Source organism: Sciurus vulgaris (assembly GCF_902686455.1).
Source record: "Sciurus vulgaris genome assembly, chromosome: 17".
NCBI classification, from domain to species: Eukaryota; Metazoa; Chordata; class Mammalia; order Rodentia; family Sciuridae; genus Sciurus; species Sciurus vulgaris.
Genome location: NC_136478.1, coordinates 54,760,552 through 54,782,526, shown reverse-complemented (window position 1 = coordinate 54,782,526; position 21,975 = coordinate 54,760,552). Strand labels below are relative to the sequence as shown.

Sequence of the window (21,975 nt, the reverse complement as noted above, 5' to 3'; positions counted from 1 at the left end):
GTCCCACCTGAAGCCTGAATCTGGGTTGAACTCAGCTCCCACTAGTACCTTTTTTTTTTTTTTTTTTTTTTTTTTTTTTTTTTTTGATACAGGGCTTGAACCCAGAGGCACTTAACCACTGAGCCACATCTCCAGTCCCCCCCCCCCCCCCCCCCAGTTCTTTTTATCCTTTTTATGGTTGATTGGTTGGTTTAGTTGGTTGGTTTTTGAGTTTTTGAGACAGGGTCTTGCTAAGTTACTCAGTTGCTGAGGTGAAGCTGGCTTTGAACTTGCAGTTTTTATTATTTTGAAACAGAGCCTTACTAAGTTGCTGAGACTGGCCTTAAACTTGCCATCCTCCTGCCTCAATCTCCCAAATAGCTGGGATTACTGGCATGGACCACCATACCTAGCACAGAAGCAATTTTGGAGCTGGTTGTGGTGGTACATGCCTGTAATCCCAGCAACTTGGGAAGCTGAGACAGGAGGATAAAAAATTCAAGACCAACCTCAGCAACTCAGTGAGGTCCTGTCTCAAAATAAAAAAATAAAAAGAACTGGGGATATTTCTCTGTTTAAGCACCCCTAGGTTAAGTCTCCCACCCCCCAAAAGAAACTTGGGGAACATGAAGGGCCATTTTTAATGGTTCTGTAATTTTAATTGATTTTTAAAAAACAGTCCACAGAGCTATGCTGCTGTCTGCCTCATCAGAGCTAAGCGATGCTGGCATCGTGCCCTTGATTAAGGAGGGTTCTTAAATGAACTCCACAGCTGAATTTTTCTGACTAGTTTCTCATGAATAATACCTACAAAAAAATATTTTTAATTTCAGATTTAATCAGTATTTATGCAAAAGGTCTTGTGTTGAAAGGTAGAGCCACAAGATAAAAGCAGCTTGGATGGCTGCCTCACACAGCAGGACAGCGACCTGGAGGTCGCCACGACTCCCCCATAAGTTTGCAAGAAAAAGAAGTAAACTTACTGTGTTTAAAAAAAAGAAGTCGGGAGGATAAAGGGCTGAGGGTGTAAGGACTTAAGCATGAGGCCAAGGATTCCATCCCTAGCACCAAAAAAATAAAACACAGCTAGTACAACCTGTAATTATGAACGTAATATTCCTTAGGATGAGGGGAAAATGGGTAATCTCCCGCCCCGCCCCTCCAACCAGGGAGAAAAAAGTGTTAATAGAGTTGATAGGTGATTGCAAAACAACTTTGGACAGCACAAAATTCGAGCAGCTGTAGTTGCGAGGTGCTGGGAGCAGAGGCGGCAGGCGGACTCTTGAAGTTGAAAAACACTCGTGAATGCAGACTGGCAAGTCATCCACATATTTTTGAGCACAAAACACGGACCCCGGCCCAGCAAGAGAAAGGAACTCATGTGAGTTAGAATCCCGCATCGCCCCTCCTCAAAGTCTGTCCTCCCACGGCTTCCAACGCCCGGGAGAGAGAACATGGGGGTCCTCAAAGCCTGGCTGGGCCCACCAGGTAGTGGGCACTCAAGATTGGGGAAAGGTGGTCTGGCGCTTGCACTCCCCGCAGCAGCCTCCCTTTGCTCGCCAACTCTCGGCCCCCATCTCGACACATGGGGCTGCAAAGGAGGGTAAAGGTAACCCAAACCCGAAATACCGAGAGCACGGAGAGAGTCCCAGAAAGTTGGGGGGGAGGGGGGGCAGCGAGAATAGCAAAAGGCCTCCCCCAACCTTCCAGACAGAGGAAGTGCGTCATTCGGCCGCCCCGCAGAGCATTTTGGGAATAGTAGTGAAATTGGAGGGGTGGAGCCGAGAAGCCGGCAGTGTAACCCTTTGGTGACCAAAGCGTGCAGGCAGAGTTGGAACAGTATTGGAGGGCGCTCGGTCACCCCTCTCCAACAGTTCGGAAAACTGAGGCAGGCATTATGCCCGAAAGCCTTTAGCCCTCTCCTTCTGTGGCCCGCCCTAGAGGCTGATATTTAGGATTCTGGGAGAAGTCACAGTGCCAAGTATACACACCCCCCCAGTTGCCTGCTTCCCATCCCCTGCCCTAAACCATCCAATCAGGACCTTTTCGCTCCGCCCCAGGCGCTGCTGCTTTCTTAATCCGTCATTGGCCTTCTTTTGATGGGCGGGGAAACGGAGGCTCAGCAAGGGCAAGTCTTTGGTCTAAAGCTGCACAGCAAGTCAAAGCAGAAATGGGTTGCCCCGCAGCCTGTCCACCTTCTGCAGTTTCTGAATCCGTGGTAGCTCTGATCACTCGTATTAAATCCTCACGACCCTGTGCTCGAGCTGCTGTTAGCCCGCGGAATTCTCCGCTGGGTGGCTAGGAATAGTGAGGATTGTTAGGCGAGAGGCAACGAGCCCCCGCTGCTGCCCGCTGTCCCCTTTAAGAGCCGGCCCGGCGGGACTACGTTTCCCAGAAGGCTTTGCCTGCGCGTTATGTAACTTTCCCTGCGAAGCGGCCTCTGGGGCAGAAGGAGGAGGTGGAGGCGGCGGCGGCCGTTGCAGCGGCGGCGACGAGAGCGGCGGGAGCCCGAGGCGGCGGCGCCCGCGGCCCATCGCGGGGCCCGAGCTGTGCGCCTCGGCTGCAGCCCGGACCGAGTGGGGGCGCCGACGAGCCTCTATCTGCCTTTTCAAGGGAGGCGGGAGTGAGGAAAAAGGCTTAGGGCCCAGGGGGCGGGGAAGGGGGGCCGGGCCTGGATCCGGCGGGGAGGCCGAGCCGGAGGCCGGACTGTGGCTCGCGCGGTCCCGGGAACGCGGATCGAACGTTGGCGGCGCGGATCGAACGTCGGCGGCGGGTGGAAGGCGGGGGCCAGGCGGCGCGCGCGCGGGGACCATGGCGTCAGTGCAGGCGTCCCGCCGCCAGTGGTGCTACCTGTGCGACCTGCCCAAGATGCCATGGGCCATGGTGTGGGACTTCAGCGAGGCGGTGTGCCGCGGCTGCGTGAATTTCGAGGGCGCGGACCGCATCGAGCTGCTCATCGACGCCGCCCGCCAGCTCAAGCGCAGCCACGTGCTCCCGGAGGGCCGCTCGCCCGGGCCCCCGGCGCTCAAGCACCCAACCTCCAAGGACCTGGCTGTGGCCGCCGCGCAGGGGCCCCAGCTACCGCCCCCGCAGGCCCAGCCCCAGCCGTCGGGGACCGGCAGCGGCGTCTCAGGCCCGGACCGCTATGACAGAGCCACATCGTCGGGCCGCCTCCCGCTGCCCTCGCCAGCCCTGGAGTACACCCTAGGGTCCCGCCTGGCCAATGGGCTGGGCCGAGAGGAGGCCGTGGCGGAAGGGGCGCGCAGGGCCTTGCTTGGCTCAATGCCCAGCTTGATGCCCCCTGGGCTGCTGGCAGCTGCGGTGTCTGGCCTGGGAGGCCGAGGCCTGACGCTGGCGCCCGGCTTGAGTCCTGCCCGTCCACTTTTCGGCTCCGATTTCGAGAAGGAGAAGCAGCAGAGGAATGCAGACTGCCTGGCAGAACTGAACGAGGCTATGCGGGGCCGGGCAGAGGAGTGGCATGGGCGTCCCAAAGCTGTGCGGGAACAGCTACTGGCGCTGTCTGCCTGTGCCCCCTTCAATGTCCGCTTCAAGAAAGATCACGGGCTGGTGGGCCGGGTTTTCGCCTTTGATGCTACTGCCCGCCCACCAGGATACGAGTTCGAGCTGAAGCTTTTCACCGAATACCCCTGTGGTTCTGGCAATGTGTACGCGGGGGTCCTGGCCGTGGCTCGCCAGATGTTCCACGATGCTCTGCGGGAGCCTGGCAAGGCCCTGGCCTCCTCTGGCTTCAAGTACCTCGAATATGAACGCCGTCATGGCTCAGGCGAATGGCGCCAGCTAGGCGAGCTGCTCACTGATGGTGTCCGCAGTTTCCGCGAGCCCGCCCCGGCGGAGGCCCTGCCCCAGCAGTACCCAGAGCCGGCCCCTGCAGCTCTGTGTGGCCCACCTCCGCGAGCCCCATCCCGGAACCTGGCACCCACGCCGCGCCGCCGCAAGGCCTCCCCTGAGCCCGAGGGCGAGGCCGCTGGGAAGATGACCACGGAGGAGCAGCAGCAGCGACACTGGGTGGCACCTGGCGGGCCATATTCTGCTGAGACCCCTGGTGTGCCCTCACCCATTGCCGCCCTGAAGAATGTGGCGGAGGCCCTGGGCCACTCACCCAAGGACCCTGGTGGAGGTGGAGGCCCTGTGCGTGCAGGGGGCGCTAGTCCCGCAGCCTCCTCCACTGCCCAGCCACCGACCCAGCATCGCCTAGTGGCCCGCAACGGTGAGGCAGAAGTCAGTCCCACAGCGGGGGCTGAAGCCGTCAGCGGGGGTGGTAGTGGCACAGGGGCGACCCCTGGAGCTCCCCTTTGCTGTACCCTGTGCCGAGAGCGCCTGGAAGACACCCACTTCGTCCAGTGCCCCTCGGTGCCCGGACACAAGTTCTGCTTTCCCTGCTCTCGGGAGTTCATCAAGGCGCAGGGCCCGGCTGGGGAGGTGTACTGCCCCAGTGGAGACAAGTGCCCGCTGGTGGGTTCCTCCGTCCCCTGGGCCTTCATGCAGGGCGAGATCGCCACCATTCTTGCTGGAGACATCAAGGTCAAGAAAGAACGGGACCCCTAGGCCACCACTGCCTCCAGGCTACTGCTCCCTCCCCCCTTGCCACCCACCGCAACTGCGGATAAATTATTCCCTCCCCCACCCAACCCATGCCACCCCCAACTGTGTACATACCCCCTTCCTCTGCCCAGATGGGTCCCCTGGGGTAGATGCATTGTGGGTGGGGGGACAAAGCTTGTGGCTCCTGTCAGAGGGGGTGTTTGGGGTTCCTTGGCCCCTCCAATTTCCCTCTCCCCTCCTTGGCTTGGCTTTGCTGCTGCTTGTAGTTGGGGAGAGGTGTCCGCCCCTCCTTGAGGAGGGGCCTCCTGAAAACTCGCTCTTTATAAACGAAGCAAAAGCATTTTATTGCCCCCTCTCCCACCCCGTTCCCCTTCAATAAACCGAAAGATGGTTTTTTTTTTTTTTTTTTTTTTTTTTTTTTCCCTTCCTTTCTTGGTCCTTTTAGTTGTGTGGGATGCTGCGCCCCCTTTGGGACCGAACTGATCCTGCAGGGAAAAGTACGTTGCGTTGTAACCTCCAGGTGGCGCCCTTCGCCCAGGCGGGCCGCTAGTATGCCTTAATTGCTGTTCTAACGCTGGTCAAAAACTAGCCATCGGCCCGTTTTCCAGATGACAACTGAGGTTCAGAGAGGGGGCGGCTTTTCCATGGGAACCACAGACAAACTCGTAGCAGGTTAGCCTTCCGTAGCCGGCCTACATAACCTACCCAGAATATGGTGCCCTCGAAGGCTGGGGAGAGGCAGCGGGAGGCTTCTTGGAGGGAACAGGCAGTTAAGAGAATTGAGGGTAGACCGCTAGCGGGACTGCCGGAGCAAAAAGTAAACAGATACCTGGCGGGCGTTTGGGAAACCTGAACTGGTATCCTCATCTCCAGGAGATGAGCCCTGGCGACGACCCTAGAACACTGTCACGGACAGGGTAAGAGACATCCACCCCACCCCCGCGCCGCGGTTGCCTGTGATGTTCGCGGCCTTGTCCCGCACCTGTCCTGGTGACTGATCATTAACCAGGACTTCCTGCTCGCTGGCGTCACGGGGCGGGGCCTAAGCGTGCTGCGGCAAAGCAGGAGTTAAAGCGAGAAGGCGGCCCCAGGAGCCCAGTCGTCCCCTTCTCTGACGACCTGCCCGGACCCTTAGGTGACAGTTCCAGGAAGGTTGAATGCTGAGCCAAAAAGGCCGGCGGATGAATGGACAGAGGTGGAGAATGGTCGCACCCTTCCCACTGCGCTGTGCTCAGGCAACGCAGGCCCACGGGTCCCTTCAGATCTGGGACCCCAAGTGTCACCTAAATCCCAAGAAGCCTAACATACTGACCTGTCCTCTGGGATCACAGGGGTCCCACCCACGCCTGCAGACCAACCGTCCTAACTCCCAAATACTACGAATCCTGTGGCTTCCTCCACATCTGGAGGACCCATCCCCCTATCCATCAACTTTCAGGTGCTCTGCCACCCCTGGCACTGCCAGTCTGGGCTCTGGGCAGGGCTGGGAAAGCCACCCCTGATTAAATACTCTAGGTGATAAGCAAGGGAGATGCTGGATGGAGCTCCAGACCTGGGCTCCCCTCCTGGGACAGTCTGTGGCCTCCATGCCCCAGCTCCACAGATCCAATTGCTGGGTGCCTCCCCTCCCCCAGATCCTCAGGACAGGAGGCCTCCAGACACCTGGTCCTCATGCCCCAGGAAGGGGCTGAAGAGCTGTGGAGAACACCTGGTCCTTTAAGAGCAGCTGGTAGGTGGGTGGGGGGCAGGGGAGTCACCCCCAGCCTGGCTGGTGTGTATTCTAGATAGAGGCCGGGTTAACCATTAACAGCCTCGGGCCTGACCTGTGGGTGTGGGGGCTGGGCCAGTCCCCCTTCCCCCAGTGCTGGGGTGGGGCCAGGGTGGTGGGTTCTGGGTTTAATTGAGAATCAGTGAGTAGGTGAAGAGACACCCAGGCAAAGACACAAAGAGACAAGGAGACGTAGGAGCCAGAGACACAGAGACGGAGAGATGGGAGAGAGCCTCTGAGATGTAGGACATGAGGCAGAAACGGAGAGACAGATGCTCAGAAATGAACGAAGTGGAGAAATGTCCAGATAGGTCGAGAGAGACCTATGTGGAGATGAGATGCCAAGAACAGAGACCTAGGAGGGGCGAGACGCAGAGTGGATGGGAGCTGGGGTGTGGTTCCGTGGCAGGGCGCCTGCCTGGCATCAGGTCGGCCCTGGTCCCATCCCCAGAACTACCAACCAACGAACAAAAAATCAAATGTGAGACGAACCAGGGCAAGGCCCAGACTGGCGCTAAGACCTCCTCAGACCCCAGAGTGCCCTGAAAGAGGGGGACCGGGGCTGGGGAGGAGGGTGGGCTGGCCTGCTCTGGGCATTTGGGCCATCCTTCCCCCTCCTCATCCTCAGCTGACACCTCCTCCACGTCGCCCTCTCCGACTCCCAAGCAGCACTAGGTGCCATTTCTGGGCTCCCACAGCACCTGTGCTTCCAGCCTAACCCCGTTCATTCTGCCCATCACTCTCTGGCACCTGGACGGTAAGCCTCCTAAGGGCAGGGTTGGGGCTGTGTCCCCAGCGACACCCAGCACAGGGCTGGGGAGCTGGATCATTGATGAATGTGCTTCTCTCCCTCAACAAATGTTCATTCCCATCCACGGCGTGACGAGCCCTGGAGCAGGTGCTGTGGGCACAGCAGGAAGCGGAATGCAGCCCCCCTTCTCCTGGAGACACAGACAGGCCCCTAAAACATAAGAGCCTAAGAAGGAAAGAGAACCCAGGGAGGGGGGAAGGGTGATGGAGGGCTGTTGGAGGAGGAGCGCAGGGAAGGGAGATGACTCCAAGAACAGAAGGATCAAGCCAGGGGAAAGCTTCCTGGATAGTGACACAAAGGCCCTGAGGTAGTTTGTCCTGGAAGTGGTCAGATGGCCAGAGCATCTACTGCATAGGGGAAGGTCATAGGAAACGAGATCAGAGGGATCGTGGGGGAGACGCAGGAGCGGTGACTCTGATAATAACTTTGGATTTCCTTTTAATAGGAGCAGGTGGAAAGTTTCAAACAGAGGCTAAAGGGATGGAGCAAATGAGACAGAAATGGCCAAGACTCGATCAGGACTGGCATAGGTCTCTGTCCAGTGCTCCACAGAGGGCCTAGCACGTGCCCCATGACCAGGTGCACATGAGTGAATGAGACCCGAAGTGATAGAGAAGAATTCACATGTGTCCAGGTGGATGGACTCACAGACCCCCAGGGAGAGGCCAGTTAAGGACCTGGGGACACCCAGGGACAGCAGATGCAGACAGACAGCAGCCCAACTGAAGAGTCCCATTCCTTCCAGAATCCTCCACACCCAGAAAGCTTCCCAGGAGCTGGAAACCACCCCCCGGGCCTCCCTGCCCGCCTCACCGTGGCGTGCCCACTCACACCTCGGGCAGAGGAAGCTGGCAGGCCCCACAGGAACCTTTCTGTGCGGGGGGAGTGTAGGCACAGGCGGCAGGGACGAAGGGAGAGGAGTGGCAAGCAGGCGGGCAGCGGGCAGTGGCTACACAAAGGCCCCAGTGTCTGCCCCTCCTGCCCCGGTACAGATATAAATAATATGTGCATATACCTTTATATATACCCGTGGGCTGGGGCGGGAGGCTGGGGCCGCACACTCCCCTAAGGCCTTGGCATGGCGGAGTCTGCCCCTGTGGGGCTGGGGGCTCAGAGCCCCACAGAGATAGTGGCCAAGAGCAAGAGACTCAGCTAAGAGAGAAAGCTAACGGAAAAGGGGCCGAGCCTGGGGGTCCAACAGGGCCCTGCGCTGGGAGGAACTGATTCCACTGGAGGCGCAGCCGAGAAACAGAATTCACTGGAGAGAGAAAAGGACGCAGGGAGAGGGACGGAGACAAAATGAAGACAAGGGCCATCCCAGAGAAAGGCAGAGCTACAGAGAAACCTGGCGAGAGAAATTTCGTAGGGACAGAAAGAAACAGGGAGGTCAGAGACACCAGAGAGAGGGACAGACACCAGGCTGAGGTCAAGGCGAGGACTTAGGGATACTGGTGCCCAAGGGCAGGGGGCAGCCAGGACACGTCTCCAGTGTGGGGCATGGTCTGTAGACTGTGGTCCAGCCCAGCCCAGCCCAGAGCAGGCAGAGGGGCAGGGAGCGGGGCAGAGGGGGGTGGCCTTGGTGCCGGATCCTGGTGTTTACCTGGGGCAGGCACTGCAAACAGGCGCCTGGCCGGGCCACGGCAGCAAGGGTGGGATGGGCTGGGCCCCAGCCCTGGCACCAGTGGGCCCGACACGCCCACCTGTGGCCTGGGTGGTGAGTAACACCCACAGTGACACCTGGGTAGATGGTGACACATAGCAGAGGACAGACAAGTGACACACAGTGACAGATATAGGCAGACCCACAGTGACAGACACAGAAGACCATGACGGGCAGAGCAGAGACAGACACGTGAACACAGTGACCCCTACGTAAACCCGGTGATGGACACCCACACACAGGAGAGGTACACTTCAGGGAATAACAGAAGCCCACAGACACCCGACGCCCCCACACACGTGAATCCCGGGGAAAAATGCGGCAACCCACACACGCTGCTGGCTTCCCATGGCAGGTGTGGCAGGCAGTGGGGGTGACCACCACAGAGGGCTGGGGACCCGGGCCCTGTTGTCCTGCTGTTGTCCCTCCCGTTCTCCAGAGCAGCTGTGGCTCTAGACACTGACTCTGGGCCAGACCACCTGGGGTCTGCTGACATACCACTCATGGCTGTGTGACCCTGGGCAAGTCACTTCTCCCCTCTGTGCCTCACTTTTGCCAATGATAAACGGGGGGGAGGGTTGAAAGGGATCGGATCAATCAGTTCTCATGATGCTGGACACGTGGTAACCCTAGTAGGCACCCACCACAGGTATCAAGCCCAGGGGTGCCTTACCACTGAGATACAGCTCTACCCAGGCTCTATTTCTTTAATTTTTTACTTATTAATTTATTTATTTGGTACCAGGAATCGAGCCCAAGGGCACTTAACCACTGAGCCACATCCCCACCCCCTTCTATTTTTAATTTTGAGATAGGGCCTCACTAAGTTGCTGAGGCTGACTTTGAACCTTTGATCCTCCTGCCTCAGCCTCCCAGGCTACATACCTGCAGCCCGGTGTCCCAGGCCCTCTCTATTTAATTTTTGTTTTTTTGAAACCTGGTCTTGCTAAATTCCTAGGCTGGTCTTGGATCCTCCTGCCTCAGCCTCCCCAATAGCTGGGATTACAGGCTGGCCGTCCACCAGCCCTAGTAGCTTTTAATTATTATATATTATCATCAGTGTCCTCATTGTCTCAAACCTTCTGATGTAAGGACAGCCCTCTGCCCACAGGGACCCTGCCTTAGCCTCTGTTTCCCCACCCCAGGGCCCCTCCCTTGGACTGTGTCACCTCAGGCCCACAGCCCAGGCTCGGCTGTGTCCCCATGGCTACCCCTGCATCCCTCATCCCTGGCGTCCTCCTGTCTGTCCATGGGTCCCACGTCGCACCGTGGTACTTTTCCACGCTGGACATCAGCCGGCTGTCCCTGGGTGGGGGTCACACCTGCCCACGCCAGGCGAGCCGGTGGCCACCAGACACCCTGAGGGATGGCCCCACCTTCCCCTAAGGACCCTACAACAACACCCCGCCCCTCCGGCCACCTGAGGTCCCTCCTGGGGCGGCCTGAGGCCCGAGCCTGGGGACAGGAAGCCCCAGGCCTGGCCGCCCTGAAAGCCTCTTTCAGCCTGGGCCTCCTCCCGCCACCACCGACTCCTCCCGCGGAATAATATTTGGGCTGTTGGCCGGGGGGCGGGGGCCAGATCCGGAGGCCGCCGGGGAGAGGCCAGAAACCGCAGGGCTTCCTGCCTCGGGCCGCCGACTCCGGAGAGACCCCCAGGCCCGAGGGAGGGGGCGGGTGCCGGGGAGACTGAGGGCCTTTCTCTCGGCCCCAGTTGTTTTTTCCAGGAACCAGGAGGAATTCCCCGGCCTGCCCAGGACAGCAGGGCTGGTGGACGGCTGACGGGGTGCCAGCACGGCAGGGGGCGGGGGTGACACGCAGCCGGCCAGGCGGGCACAGCGACAGAAATAGAGGGCCTGGCCTGCGAGGTGGCAGGTAGAGAGAGGCGGAAACTCTCGGAGCTGGGAGGAGGAGGGAGGCTAGGGAAGAGAGTCCAGAGAGCCAGAGAAAGATTGCAGGAGAGGAACCCCAAGAGAAAGGAAGAGCCAGAGACCCAGGGAAGCAAGAATGAGAGAAAGAGCGGGAGAAGAGTGGGGCAGAGTGACATTGAGACACAGGAGAAAGGTGAGAACAGGGAGACATCAGGAGCAGCATTCAGTCACTCACACAGGTGGCCAGAGCCCTTGGTCTTTGAATGACAGAATAACTGGCTGACTGAATAAATGAATGAGTGGTCAAGGTGACCAGAGAGCCGGTGCCACCAAGAAAGGCAAAAGCAAAATGAGGATAAGACACTGTCAAAACCAGGCACAGTGGCACACACCTGTAATCCCAGCAGCTCAGGAGGCTGAGGCAGGAGGATTGCAAATTTGTGGCCAGCCTCAGCAACTTAGCTTAGCGAGACCCTGTTTCAAAATAAAAATTAAAAGGGGCAGAGGATGTGGCACAGTAGTAGAGCACCCCTAGGTTCAAACCCAGTACCACACACACACAAAAGACTAACCTGTCCCTCTGCCTCAGCCCTGCTGAATGACTGTGGCCCAGACCCTTGCCATTCTGGGCCTCAGTTTCCACAATGACAGGAGGGGTGTGAAGTCCAGAACTGTGTTTCTGAGACAGCCTCGCCTTGGGAAGCCCTGGAGCAGAGATGGCCAGACCCCAATTCCTGAAAGGAGGACCCAGCTCCTCCCCTACACACCCACCTGCCGGCAAAAGTGCTGGACACTCCAGACAAACCTCTGCACAGGCTCACACACAAACACAGCATGACAGGCACAGTAAAGACAGGAATCTCACACACACACACACACACACACACTTTCTTTCAAACAGACATAAACTGACCCCCTGCGATGCACAGGACACACAGTGACAGGCAGACCCACAACACAGATGCCATCAGACACACGCTCAGACACTCACACGTACATATTCTTGGAGGCAGTAGATAGGCAAAGGGACCTGCAGGTGAGAGTGTGAGGCCCAGGGAAAGATGTACGAAGAGAACCACAAACACAAAATAATAAAGACGCACACATGAGTCTGATGTTGTGACACCCAGAGTACGCACAGACACATAAACCCACACAATGGAGGGCTACAAGCAAGGGGAGAGCTGCAGCAGCCACAGGAACCCAACAGGCAGCCAGGCTCTGTAATCTCAGGGCTCATGCACACTGATACCCTCCAACACGCCCAGGGCCTCCCGTTTAACACCTCCGCTAACCTTTACCCCAACCCTAGCTTAACCAGAACTTAAGTGCCCCTAGCTCCCCAAGCCTCAGAGCTAAAGTTGTGTGTCTGGGAAGTGGGGGCAGGGAGATGGCCTTGGTCACTGCAGAGCCACCTCCCCCTGCTGCTCTGGCCCCACTGCTGCGGGGGCTGCTATCTATGAACAAACTATCCTTGGGGTCAGGGACAGCAAAGAGCCAAAGGTCAGGTCAATGCCTCCCTCAGCCCTTCCCCCAGAGGGAGCCAGCTCAGGGGGCAGGAAGGAGAGGGCACAGGGGAACAGAAACTCAGGTGTTCCAGCTCTGCAGGGCCCACCAAGGAAAAGAGACATTCAGTAAGAGGCAGACATGGTGACTTTAATGGTCACACAGCCAGTATCCCGCTTCCCAGGCAAGAACTAGACTTCAGTAGAAATTCCCCACACCCTGACCAGCCCTTTCTGATGTCTCCTGGACCAGGGTGGGGGATGAGCTTCAGAGAAAACCAAGGAGTCTTCTCTCCATCCCCCACCCAACTTGCACCAAAGAGACAACAACCACGTGGTGCACGCGGGGCTGGGGCGGTCATCCTGGTGCACAACGGCATGCTCATAATGTCTCCTGGCCAACAGGGTAAACATCCAAGCACCCAGTGGGCCAAAAGAGATGCCATGCAGGATGGTGGCCAAGGATACCATAAAAGAAGTTATCACAGCCTCAAAAGGGCCAAATATGCCATTGAAATGATATCACCACGGTGCCCAAAGTGTCCATCAAAATGTCCATCATAGCATCCAAAGGGCCAACCAAGATGGCGTCCCAGATGGCGGCCATCAAAGCATCCAACAGATCAACAGATAACATCAGTCAGCATGGCAGTCTCCGCAGTACCCTATGGGCCCACCAAGATGTCCATGGAAGTTATCACAGTGCCCAGTGGATCATCACAGTAAGTAATAGACCAAACAGGGTGTTAACCAATGGGACAGAGTGTCACCAGAAGGATCAGGCCCAAGAGCCTGCTGGCGTGAGCCACAGCCATACCCCACCACCATGTTCCCATCCCCCTGCTAGGATGCGTTGAGCAGAGATCGGGCATAGAGGCCCTGGTAGTACACCCCAGGCTCCCCACTCTCAGCCCCGTAGCCCCCAAACCCCACGTCCAGTTTGGGAGGTGCTGGTGTCTGTTCCGACATCAGGTTGTTGATGGAGAAGGGGTGGTTGAAGTTGTAGGGCGCGTCCAGCTTCAGCTCCCCAGGGAGCTCCAGGCCGGTGAAATAGGGTGTGGAGGAAGGGGGTGAGCCACAGTCCAGAGCCCCCACATCCTCCCCACCCTGGGCCTCTGGCTCGGCGGGTGGAGGCTGGGGCTGGGGGGGGGAGGCCACTGTGGCAGCAGGGGCGGTGGGGGTGGCAGTGGCGGTGCCATTCCTGGCAGCAGCGGCCCCACCGCTCCCTTTCTTCGCCTTCTCCTCCAGCTTGAAGCGCTTCTGGCGGCGCAGGTAACAGCCGTTCTCAAACATGTTGCCGGAGCTGGGGTGCAGGGCCCAGTAGGAGCCCTTGCCCGGCTTGTCTGGAGAGCGCGCCACCTTGACGAAGCAGTCGTTGAAGGACAGAGAGTGGCGGATAGAGTTCTGCCAGCGCTGCTGGTTCTCCCGGTAGTAAGGGAAGAGGTCCATGATCCACTGGTAGATCTCGCTCAGGGTCAGCATCTTGCCTGGGGCCTGCTGGATGGCCATGGTGATGAGCGAGATGTAGGAATATGGCGGCTTGGCATGGGCCAGGGGCCGCCGGTACCCCTTCGGCATCTCTTTCCCATGCACCAGCCCAGGTCCCGGGGCTCCGTACCCTGAGCTGCTGCCTCCGCCACCACTGGCACCCAGGCCTGGGAAGGTAGGCCCCAGGGGCGCGGCAGGAGCTGGGGGCGCAAGGGGTCCTGAGGGCAGTGGGGAGGCAGGAAGCCCTCCAGGGGGGTAGGGAGAGCTCAGAGGGTTCAGGGTCATGTAGGAGTTGAGAGGGGCCATGGTGGGCACTGGGGTCACTGGAGAGTAGACCTGCAGAGAGAGAAAGGGATACGGGGAAGGGTTAGCAGGTCTCCATTCTGCCAGTCAGCAAGGACCCCAGGACCTTTGTGTGCCTGTCCACCCCCTATAAAATCCCCTTCCGTCATCATCTCCCTCTGAAGACAGCTGTTTCAAAGTCTCTTCCCGCTCCCTGCACACCAACTCTGTGCCCGCCCGGCACCAACGCTCCCATATAACCAAGGGCATGTTGGAAGAGGTTCTCAAAGTGTGGTCTGGGACACTCTGGGGAAACCTAAAACCTTTCAGGGGTACCTTTTGGGTGTCCATGAGGTCAAAACCATGTTCAAAATCATGCTATTATCAGGCTTTTTCCCTTTCTTTCTCATGGTTGTACAGTGGACTTTTCCAGAAGGTTCGTGGCAAGTGATACTGCAAAACCTCGAAGGTAGAAGCAGCTGCGAGACTCCAGCTCTTCTGTCAAGCCGGCCTTAATTTGCAAAAATGTAAAACAGTGCCACTTGTCTCACTAAGGTTTTGAGATATAGTAATTTTAATAAAAACATGTTATTTGTATTAACAACTGATTGTTAATGTAAGTTGACTTAATATATATATATATATATAAAAAAACTCTTCATTTTAATTTTGAATATGGTAACTATCAATAGACATAACCCCAATCAGAATCTGAACCCCAATTTCTGTCTTCAGTAACTTTTTTTTTGGTATGGTGTTAGAGATGGACCCAAGGGCCTCAAACATGCTAGGCAAGCCTTCTACCACTTCTTATCATCTTTGGTAATTTTTAAGAGTGTAGAGATGTCCTGAAACCAAATAAGATCAGTTTTTTTTTTTTTTTTTTTTTTTGAAAAAAAAATCTCTGTAGAAACTGTCAAAAATTGCCAGTGCCGAGTATATTTCAATTGCCAATGGCAATTATTTTGGGAAAAGTTTTCAATTAGGAATTATCAATAATCACACCTCAGATGAATGTCATTGGTTATGATACTGCCACTGCACAAAGATTGCAAAATTAATTTTTTGACTTGAAAAAACTGAGAAATTTATCAAAATGAACTAAGACAATTGAGAAACTGATTTACCTAATAAATTTGCAGTTTTCACTTTTAATAAGTACTTAATACAAACCACTAATAATCTAATCATCTGTATAGCTCTTTATTAGTCTTTTAAGTTATAAAATTACAGGTTTTTTTTTTTTTTTTTTTTTTTTTGCTTTTTGAGAAGTCTCACTATGTTGCCCAGGCTGGCCCTGTTCTCCTGGGCTCAAGTGATTCTTCTGCTTCAGTCTCCCAAGTAGCTGGGACTACAGGCACCCATCACCATGTCAGTTTAAAAATTACTGTTTTTATAGATCAAAAGCAAGATAAGCAGGCATGGCTGTGCTCGTCTGTAATTCCAGCAGCTCGAAAGCCCAAGGCAGGAGAATGGTGAGTTCAAAGCCAGCCTCAGCAACTTGGTGAGACCCTGTCTCACAATAAAAAAATAAAAAGGGCCAAGGATGTGGCTCAGTAGTTAAGTACCCCTGGATTAAATTCCCAGTACTCAGCCCCACTCCAAAAAAAGGATCAGAAATCACATTTTACCTAACATATGTATTTCTTTGTAACATCAAATCTAACACTTCACTGTAAGCTATAGCATTATTTTATATATCGGTATAAATGCAAAAAGGAACAAAAAACACACCACATAGTTAAAAATCACTAGATATCATCGATTATAAAACATGGCCTTTTTCAGAAATGTTTAAATGGGGAAAAAGTGCACCTTAGCTCAATGCAATATGGTAGACATTGCTGCGTATCTCAAAATCACCCTGTAGCCAAGCACGTTGGCACACTCCTGCAATCCCAGGGACTCAGCAGGCTGAAGCTGGAGGATGGCAAGTTCAAAGCCAGCCTCAGCAATTTATCAAGGCCCTGAGCAACTTAGTGAGATCCTGTCTCAGAATAAAAAAATAAAAAGGCCTGGGGATGTGGCTTAGTGGTTAAGCCCCTCTGGGTTCAATTCCCGGCACCAAATCAAAATCACTGTCTACATATTCATTCAATGATCCATTCGACCTGTAGTTACTAGCCACCTCTGTGCCAGGCACTGCTCCAAGTACTTCACTGTCAGCTCCTTGAATCCCTATAACCATACTATGGGGGAGGTGCTGTTAGGATGCTCTGAGCATCTACAGAGAGAGCTGAACAAGCTGAAGTCCAGACCTGTGTCCTGGATCTTGCTATAAAATCAGAGAGCAAGGGCTGGAGACGTGGCTCATGGTAAAGTGCTTGAGGCCCTGGGCTTGATTTCTAGCACCTCAAAAAAAAAAAAAAAAAAAAAAAAAAAAAAAAAAAAAAAAACAGAAAGAAAGAAAATAGCTGGGGTTGTGGCTCAGTAGTACAGCGCTTGCCTAGCACACATGAGGCATTGGATTTAATCCTCAACACCTCATAAAAATAAATAAGTAAAATAAAGGTATTAAGGTATTGTGTTCATCTACAATTTAAAACAATTTTAAAATTTAAAATAAAAAATAAAATAAATAGAAAAGCAGAGATGGGGACAGCTGGAGGTGCCTGCCCTCATGGAGCCGAGAGTCCAGGAAGACCGTGAACATACTGTGTGCTAGACGGTGGCTTCCCTTCTCTCCGCACCCACCCCACTCAGCTCACCCTGTCTTCTATCCTCTCTCCCTCAATCCTCCATCTGCCTCGTTTGCCCTGCTCCGTCCCCCGCTGGGGGTCTCAGGGCACTGAGGTGCTGCTAGAGCTCTGGTCAGAGCCACCTTGGCAGTGGGTTAGTTGAAGCCATCTGGATCCTGCCAGTCCCAAGGTCCAGAAAGAAAAGGGACCTGCCAAGGCCACTGCAGGGACAGGTGGCAACCAACCCCAGGTCTGAGTTCCAGTGGGGATCCCTCCCTCTGTCTCTGTCTCTTGGCATCTCCGTTGGCCATTGCCATCTGTGTGTCTGTCCGTTTTCCTCTGTCTTGGTGTAAGCGTATTCCTTTTCCTTCCTGTGTCTCTCTAGACCCTCCATTTTCTTTCCCTGTCTCTGTTGTCTCCTCCCTGTGGTCCACCCCGTCTACCTACCCCCCACCTCCCTCACCAGCTCCTCCCCCCCTCCCTCCTCCCAGCCCACCCCACTCCTCCGCAGCACATCTCTGCATCTGTCTGTCTTCCTTCCCTCGACATCTGTCTTCACATTGAACTTGGAGACACTGCCTCCCCTTGTCCACGCACTGGCCTCCCCAGGTGGGCTGTTTCTGCCCTCCCGAGAATAAGGGAAGAGATGAGGGGGAAAGGTGATGGACTCAGGTGGATCCACAGGGTTTCTAAATCTCCCTGAGCCCCACCCCAGTCAGGCTCTCTGGGACCCCAGGGCCCTCCTTTTTTGGCTCACTATCTACCCGGAAGTCCTCCTTGAGGTCTGACCTCAAGCACTCCAGCTGCTCTAATCCACCCTAGGCTTTCCCACGCCTGTGACTGGGAAGAACCCCTAGCATCCGGGTCTGAACCGGATCTCCCCCTACAGGGTGGGGCTGAGATTGGGGGGAAGCCCTCAGGGGACCTGCACCCCCACCCAGGAGGCTGCAATTTCTCCCCTTTCATTTCCTTATTGTTTCTGGGGAAGGGTGTGACTGGGAGCAGAGGGAGGCAGTGGGAAACTAGAAGCCCAGTTTTCAGTCCCTGACCCAACCAGGACCCCAGCACTTTGGGAGGCTTCATATTTCCCACCTCTAAAAATGGGGGAGCAACTGGATCAGCTGATCTGTGAACCTTGGACCAGTGGGGACATCCCAGGGTCATAACTTTCCAAATTCCAGACAGCAACCCACAGGCCTGCACAGTGTTTACATCACCCGGAAGGAGGGTGCAGGGGCGAGAGGTGGTCTGGGGACCCTCGGCTTTGTGGCTGCCTGAGTCTAGGTGTCTCTCTCTCCATTGTTCTGACCCCAGAGGACAAAGGGCATCTGCCTGATGGAAAGGCCAAGGAGACCCTCTGACGGTAGGTCCCAACCCATTTCCAGTCCCCCGCACCTGCACTCTTCCAAAATACACCCCCAAATGCTGATCACTCCCAGGCTGTCCAGTTTCTGACAGTTTCCACACAGATTGTTCCCTAAACTCGGATCCATTCAGACTATGACTCCTCTTGTCTAGACACCCCCCTCAACATCTTACGATGTGCTCCAGAACATTAATTTGTAGTTGGTCACCTTAAATCCTCTGTTCAGTCTTAGAGCTCTCCAAGGATGTCCCCATCATCTGGGACCTCCACCTCTCACCCTGGTCTCTGCTTTCCCCATCACAAAACTGATACCTCCGGCCACCAGCCTCCACTTCTCAACGCTCCCAGTCCCTTCCCTGTCAGCCCTGCCCCAACCCAAGTGCACCTCACACCTCCCGAGACCCAGGACTGGCCCCTCCTGGGAACCATGCCAAGCCCCGCAAGCCTGGGGATCCAGGAATCCCACTCAACAGTTTCAAATCCCAGCCCAGTGTTCCCTATAACCACTAGATCTTGACTTCTTGCAAACCATTCCAGCCCCACACACGACTACCTCCCCAATCTCACAATCTCCATTATAGAGCAAGTGAGCAAAGCAGGAGTCCTGCAGCAAGAGGAATATGGGCTAGATTTGGGGAAGGACTTTCCATTGGTTTAGGTTGAGGGAAGTAGGATATGCCCCCAGCCCCTACTCTGGGAAGCCTTGTCTGAAGTGGGGCTCGATGGGGGACTTTAGGAATGCCTGGAGGCTGCTGGCTGGGGGAGTGAAGAGGGGCACAGTTCGAAATCCTCCAGCCTCTGATTTGGGGAAGCCCTGCCAAGGGTCATGGATGGGGACACAGGGTGAAGACTGTCTACCTGTCCTGCAGATGCTGATGGCCACATCACTTGCTGTTGAGTCCCCAGTGTTGATGAGGTCTGGTGCTGGTCTATCTAGGCCACCTGTTATTTCAGACTCCCCAAATGAAACTTCACCTGGAGAGAACTTCTAGCTCTTAGCCCTGAGCACCACCAAGCCCAGTTTCTGACCCTTTCTTAGACTACCAGCTGACTTACCCCTGAACCTCAGCTCTGATTTCCACTCCCATCTTCAACACTGTATTCTAGCCCTGGCTCCCTTCCACCTCAGACTTCCCTTAATGGTGACCCCCTCCTCTATCTCTTCTTCCCTATCTTTCCCCCTTCTCTTTGAACCCCATTTCCTGAAATCCTCCTGCTATGTCGCCTACCCTGGGGCTCTGATTCCTACCTTAGGTTTGTTCCTTTTAATCCCTTGGATCGGAGGGCCCAACAGCTGGCCCTCACGTTTAAGATGCGACCTACCCTTGCCTAAATTTTCCTCCCATCTACGCCCTTGCCTAAAGGGCGCTCTCTAGTCTTGTCCCGGGTCCCTAACTCCCACACTTGGCTCCGCGTCCCTAGCTCCTTGGCTCCCCAGCTAGATTCCTTGAGCCCCCTTAGCACACACCACGGTCCCTGCCCGCCTTTAGCCCGCCGGATACCTGCCCCCCACTTCCCGCTCCGCCGTCCCCGAGGACACACCTCGCCCGCCTCCGGGTAGTAGCTCCACTCAGCCAGGTCATGGGCCTCCATCTTCACCGAGCCCAGCATCCCCCGGTCCTGCGCCCCCACCCGCCCCGGCTCCGGCCCGGGGGAACCGAGTGCTCGGGTTCTCTCGGCGCCCGCCCGTCCGACCGCCCGGGGTCCCGCCGTCCCGGACGCCGCGGGAGGCGGCCACGCTTTATAGCCGGGACACCCCCGCCCTCGCCCGCCCCGGGCTGCCCTCCCGCCTCCCCGAGGGCGGCGCGCTCGGACTGGGGCGCCCCCTGCGGGATCGCCGGGAGACCGACCTCGGGCGTCGGGAGTCGCAGCCCTGGGATCTGAGAGCCAGAGATGGATGAAGAGGGAGGGAGCTACGCGCGGGAGGCACTGCGGTTACTAAGGACCGGAGGACAGAACCGCCCAGGAGCGCCCTTCCACCCCAGGGGGCGTCAGCGGCTCGACCTGGGAAAGTGAAAAGCCAGAGCCCGGCGTGTTCGACGCGGAGGAAAGGAAAGCTGGGGCGCTATGGCCTGGCGAGGGACCCGTGTGCCATTCCATTATAAGGACCTGTCAGGGTCTCCCCACATTCCAAGTGGGCCGCCAGGACCACCGCGGCTTCCGACGGCTGGAAGTACTTCGGACTGTGAACAGGGTCAGGACCAAGGATGGAGAGGCTCAGGGCCTCTGCTTAGACCCTATCAGGGCAACAGACCACCTCAAGACCCACGAGCTTTGCCCACGGGTCTCCCCACTCGAACACCAGCCAGCCGTCCAGGACTCCGGAGCTCCGCGAACTCCATTTCCCAGAAGCCTCTACTCCCGCTTTCCGCCCAGCGCCTCTGCCAGGGACTACATTTCCCAGAAGCATGGCGCCCGAAAGCAGGAAATGGAGGCCGTCCGGGAGGAGGATGGGGGAGGGCGGAAGGCCGCCCGCGAGGCACGAGGTGGAGGCGGGGGCGGGCCGCGGACTGAACTCCATTTCCCGGCGGTCCCGCGTGTGGGGCGCGTGCGTAGTGTCACGGCGGCGGGCGGAAGATGGCGGTGGCGGCGTCTGCGAAGAGGCGCTGCTGAGGGGGCGCGAGGGGTACGGAGGCCGGAGCCGCGGTGAGCGGGAGGCGGCATGAGGGCCGGGGGACGAAGGGAGGAGGGGCCCAGGAGAGGCAGGGGCGCGGGCGGTGGGAGGCCCCCTGCGAGGAGAGGGCGCAGCGGCATTCGGGGCCCCCGTTTCTGCCCCTGCTCAGGACCCTTCCTTGGCTCCCTAGTGCCCTGAGGGTAAAGTTCCAACGTGGGCCCGCAGGCTCGGCTACCTGTCGACCTCCACTCTCTGCCTTCGCTCATCCCCCGCCAGCGCAGCTGCACTGGCTCTCGGCTCCTCAAACTCGCCCTGCGCCTTCCCGCTCAGGGTTTTTGCACAGTCTGTCTGCTCTGCCCGCAACATCCTGTTACCCTTTCTGCCTGGCTAACTCCCATTCATCCTTCGGGTCTGGGCACCGACGTCACTTCCTCTGCGAAATCCACCTTTCCCGCCCTCCATCCCGAAATCCGCCTGTTCAGTGTTCTCATAGGCCTCTGGTCCTTTCCTTCTTGTCACGTGTGGTCTGATTTGTTGTTAGACCTTTATTTGTGAGCTCTTTGGTTATGTCTGTGACCATGGGCTCCCTGAGCACAGGGACGAGTGTGTCTCAGCCGGCGCTGAGTTCTCAGCACAGTGGCCTCCACACTGGCAACGCCCAGTAAATGTTATTGAATGAATGAAAAGTACTCCTGGAGCCACTCCGGAATAACAGGGAGGTAGTCCTATTCCCACGTGAGAGCAGGGCAGTCCACTCCGTAAGGAGTACACTGGTAGAGAGGGGAACCCCTGGTATTGGTCATAATAGCTAAAACTACAAACATCCCAAATGTTCTTCAGTAGGAAGACTGGCCCCAAATCCCGAGATACATCTGCAAATAAAGTACTATGCAACTGTAAAAGGGAACATGGGAGAAAAGAAAAAGGAATGAGGAAAATATATATTGCTAGAATGGTCTCCAACATATATTAAGTGAAAAGAACATGGAAAGTAGTGGTTATTGTACAGTATACAGTCGGTCTTTTATCCTGGGTCCCACATCTGTGGATTCAACCAAGATCCAATTGAAAATATTTGGGGGGAAAAGTTGCAACTGTTCTGAACATGCATAGACTTCTTTTTTCTTGGCATACTCAACAATTTACATAGCATTTACCTTGTATCACATACTGTAAATAGTCTGGAGATGATTTAACGTATATAAGTGAATGGGTGTAGGTTATACGCAAATACTGTGCCATTTTATATAAGGGACTTGAGAATCCATGGATTTTGGTATCCAAGGCGGGGGTAGAGCCAATCCCCCTGGGAAGTGGGGAGGGACTATATATATATATGTAGATTGGGAAGTGGGGAGGGACTAGATAGATAGATAGATAGATATAGATATAG

The 21,975-nt window shown here is 55.9% G+C and overlaps 3 protein-coding genes across 8 annotated transcripts in view; 2 read left to right on the top strand and 1 right to left on the bottom strand.

Moving 5' to 3' along the window:
• Positions 1 to 1,218: 1,218 nt before the first annotated feature.
• Positions 1,219 to 4,948, top strand: IRF2BP1 (interferon regulatory factor 2 binding protein 1). Its single transcript, XM_079117424.1, has one exon. It carries the CDS (start codon positions 2,791 to 2,793, stop codon positions 4,543 to 4,545), a length of 1,755 nt encoding a protein of 584 aa, XP_078973550.1. The 5' UTR covers positions 1,219 to 2,790; the 3' UTR covers positions 4,546 to 4,948.
• A 7,336-nt stretch (positions 4,949 to 12,284) lies between these two features.
• Positions 12,285 to 21,782, bottom strand: FOXA3 (forkhead box A3). 4 transcript variants are annotated; one of them, XM_079117438.1, is made up of 2 exons: positions 20,818 to 21,782; positions 12,285 to 13,978 (listed from the first exon to the last, which is right to left on the bottom strand). In XM_079117438.1, exon 2 carries the CDS (start codon positions 13,946 to 13,948, stop codon positions 12,998 to 13,000), a length of 951 nt encoding a protein of 316 aa, XP_078973564.1. In that variant the 5' UTR covers positions 13,949 to 13,978; positions 20,818 to 21,782; the 3' UTR covers positions 12,285 to 12,997. The 4 variants fall into 4 exon arrangements, with proteins under 4 accessions (XP_078973564.1, XP_078973561.1, XP_078973562.1 ...); XM_079117435.1 differs by lacking the exon at positions 20,818 to 21,782 and adding an exon at positions 19,511 to 19,697; XM_079117436.1 differs by lacking the exon at positions 20,818 to 21,782 and adding an exon at positions 18,827 to 19,077.
• SYMPK (symplekin scaffold protein) overlaps positions 20,479 to 21,975 on the top strand; it is a 34,145-nt gene continuing 32,648 nt past the window's right edge. Inside the window, exon 1 of one of the 3 annotated variants that reach the window (XM_079117412.1) lies at positions 20,479 to 20,594. The gene's annotated coding sequence lies outside the window, so the exon portion shown is untranslated. Of the gene's footprint in view, positions 20,615 to 21,975 lie in introns of all 3 variants that reach the window. The other 2 variants (XM_079117411.1, XM_079117413.1) reach the window with 2 other exon arrangements.